Genomic DNA, 3,474 nt, shown 5'->3' on the forward strand with positions numbered 1-3,474 from the left:
GAGGGCAGGGTTTGGCTTTACTCTTTGTTTGCATAGCACTGAACATGCCTCATTTGCAGCTTCATTGCAATTAGAATTGGCTATATTACCAACAGCTCAGAAGCTCTGAGTGTCTTCTGCTCCTGATACTTACTGAACTAGTTATTTCTTAAAGGAAACAGGGATTATTCCTCTTTCCTACTGGGGCAGACAGGCTGATGACTACAAGGAGGGATGAGCATTGCATTCGCTGCTTGCGATGTCTGGAGTTAAAACACTGCTGGGCAATGTCGGGGTTGTAAGTTGAGCATTGTATTTGTGAATTTGCAGGTGCAAATTTACTTTTGGAAAGTCCTCTGCTGGATAATACCTCAGTGGCATTTGTGGTCATGCTGAACTCAATGTGGAAACCCACAATTATCTGTCTGAATGCTCATGGAAAGGCCCCACTGAAATAATGTTTAAATAACAGAAGTTAAGATACTACATTATTTCAAGCCATTAACATCTTCAAAGGATGAACAGCTCCTCCTCAGGGTGTTGTTATGGAAATGTTTATGACACTGTGTAAATTCAATCTGTACTAAAATGTTTTGTAGCAGTAATTCTCTGTTAACAGCTTGTTCCTGGCCATGGCAGAACACCACCCAGAACAAGCTCAAGGGAAACCAGAAAGCTTTCTGTGATGCAACAAAACTTTAATGATAAACAAATGCCTTTGTTTGCAAAGCAAGATATGACAGAATATGAAAACAACAACAACAACAAAATGTTTCCAGACAGTTTCAGAGAATGTTCAACAAATGTCCTGTTCAGAAATATTGCTGTCCTCAGCTGGCTTTCTTCTGTTTGTTGTGCCACTCCTAATGAAGACAGTTGCCATTATGAGGGATGGTTATATTGCATATGCTGGCCCACAATAGTTTTTTTTTAAATGGGAAAGCTGGAACAGGTGCCATCAGTGAACAATAAACTAGAAACTGAAGGGAAAACCAAAAGATGAAAGATCAGAAATGCTAAGTGGCAGCAGCTCCACTGCAGGGCTGCCAAATTGCTGAACCCCCATCCTCACTGCTCTGCATTTGTGTCTTCATGAGAGACTCTTCCATGCTCTTCTACCTTCAGCATGGCCCACAGCTGCCATGGAGGAACTGGCTGTAACGTCGGGAGGAGAAGGGGCTGCAGTACCCGCTGCCGAATGTGGAGAGGGCTGAGCTCCCGTAACCGTACTGTGCTCCATATCCCAAAGAGTTCCCATAACCAGAAGAGCTCCTGGGGCCGTAGAGGCCCCCCAGCCCCAGGGAGCCCCCAAAGGTGGGTGCTCCGGAGGAACCCACCACAGCTTGCTGGGGGAAGGAGCTGAGGATGGGGCCAGGAAAGGTTATGACAACAGGGGGTGGCTGAATCACGGCTGTGGAGTCAGGGCACTGCCGGACACAGGGCTCGTTGCAGCTGTTGGCGATGGGCTGGGGGCAGGCAATGCTGCTGGTGCTGGGGCACAGGTCATAGCAGGACATTTCTCTGCAGGGGAGGTGAACCTGAAACACAGAGCACAGAGCTGAGTAAACACAAAGCACAAGTTGTACTGGAGCACAACATTTGTTGCTGGCTTGCTGAGGAACAAGCAAAATGATTGTCTGATGCACAGGCAAAATTGATGAATTCACAAAATTTTGCATTGATCATCATCACCTTGATCTTCCCTATCCTTATCCTCTCCCTATCCTATCCCTGCAATTGTATCATCCTCTAAGCCTTCTGAAATTGCTGCTTTCTTCTTTTTTTTTTTTCTTTCTCTCTCTCTTTTTTTTTTTTTTTTTAAATTCCCTCCTGGAGGAGCAAAGTATCAGCAGTGTTACGAAAACAGAAGTTCTCCCTGAGCAGTGCAGTTTGAAACCCCAGAGCTGTAATATCTACACCAGACATGACTTCTTTATTATACCAAATGAGACAGAAGCAGGTTTTGAGTCAGGAAACATGCAATGGAGACATAAACTCAACACTATTTTAACTGCAGATTTCACGCTTCTTTTCTGGTTCCTGTCTACTTTTAAGTTCTCTGGGATAATTTACTTCCAGTTGTTCCTTTTTAGCTCTACATTCCCTTAATCTCTCTAATCCCTGTGGTAAAACCCCCAAAGTATTTGAGCCCAAAGAGAGATTCATATACTTGATGTATAAAGTTACCCTATGAAATATTTCTATCCACATATTTCTTGTCATAGCTGTACAATTTTATACTGAGTGTGGAGGAAATTGGGAAAATATAAGCAGCTGATTTTCTTCATCAGATAAAAATCCAGTTTGCAAACTACCATTTCCACAGAAAGACTGGCTATTAAAGCTTGTGGTTTGCCACTGCTTCCAGTAAAAAGGAGGAAATATTTTGTTCATATAATAGCCATGCAATGTAGAGAATCAAAGCATTGAACTCAGTGTATCCAAATAGCTAATCTGGATCTCAATTTGCAAGTGGATATTTGACAAATACGCTGGATCAGACTTCCTGCCTTCCTTGCTATTGTCTCTAGGGAAAATAACTAGGGTTTAAAATAAGTAGGATTCAGTTTTTACCTATCCGTATAAACTAAATACAAGCTAGGATTATTTTGCAATAAAATTCCCATGTAGATAATGCTCTTTACTCAGCTGGGTCCCTGAACAGCTTAGATTATAGCCATGTTTTTCTGATTTAGTTATTAACTGAAATGGTACAGGAGAACTCTGCATTTTAAAGCTTATGCCTTCCTATATTTTCAATCTGCTAACAGGACAGAAATGCCAAAATATGAATAATAGTGAAATAAATGCCTCAATCCTTTTTGTGTCTCCTAAAACTTGCAAATATACTTTAAACAAGGAGGGGGGGGAGGGCAGGGGGCTACGACACAACAAAATAGTTCTACAAACTTAAACTTAACATGGTAGTAGGGTACTGTATTTTAAGGTGCAGTACGAAAACATTTTGGCATTTAGAAAGAGATGAGACATACCTGATGTAGAGGAGAGTCTGCAGGAGAAGGAGATGAAGTATGTCTGTGTACCCACTCCTTTTATACAGCTTTTCAGATTGCCTGGGGGGGGCTGAGGCAGTGTACACATGAGGTCATAATCACCAACCGGCCCAAATTTGAAGCATTTAACTTCCCAAAATGATGAAATTGTTGTTGCTCGCTGTTTGCAAAATCACCCTAAATCTCTGAATAGCATGATATGCACATTCCAGCTCCCAGGTCTCTTTCATCTAGAGCTTAATTGACCAGCTTCTTTGCTAGTATCATTCCACCCTCCTCACTGGCATTGCAAGCAGAATTAAACTGGTTCTATTTATTTAGCACTTCCTTCATTAACTTCCCGTAATGATTTTAATCTGTGCCATAACTTGCTGTCATATATGTGTTTATATTTAAGCACTTCAGAACTAGGCTAGAATCTAATCTACTCACACATTTTGCAATGAGATATTCAGTAAGGTGGAAGACACCTTCTGATCCT

General features: G+C 41.7%; 1 protein-coding gene across 1 annotated transcript; it reads right to left on the minus strand.

The window, feature by feature from the left end:
* Positions 1-656: 656 nt before the first annotated feature.
* LOC137845744 (scale keratin-like) lies at positions 657-3,266 on the minus strand. The gene is made up of 2 exons (XM_068663181.1): positions 2,973-3,266; positions 657-1,517 (listed from the first exon to the last, which is right to left on the minus strand). Exon 2 carries the CDS (start codon positions 1,494-1,496, stop codon positions 1,101-1,103), a length of 396 nt encoding a protein of 131 aa, XP_068519282.1. The 5' UTR covers positions 1,497-1,517; positions 2,973-3,266; the 3' UTR covers positions 657-1,100.
* Positions 3,267-3,474: the final 208 nt, after the last annotated feature.

Source organism: Anas acuta, chromosome 28 (genome assembly GCF_963932015.1).
Source record: "Anas acuta chromosome 28, bAnaAcu1.1, whole genome shotgun sequence".
NCBI classification, from domain to species: Eukaryota; Metazoa; Chordata; class Aves; order Anseriformes; family Anatidae; genus Anas; species Anas acuta.

Coding starts and splice junctions, on each gene's coding strand:
- LOC137845744 (XM_068663181.1), bottom strand. CDS start 1,496: ATGTCCTGCTATGACCTGTGCCCCAGCACCAGCAGCATTGCCTGCCCC.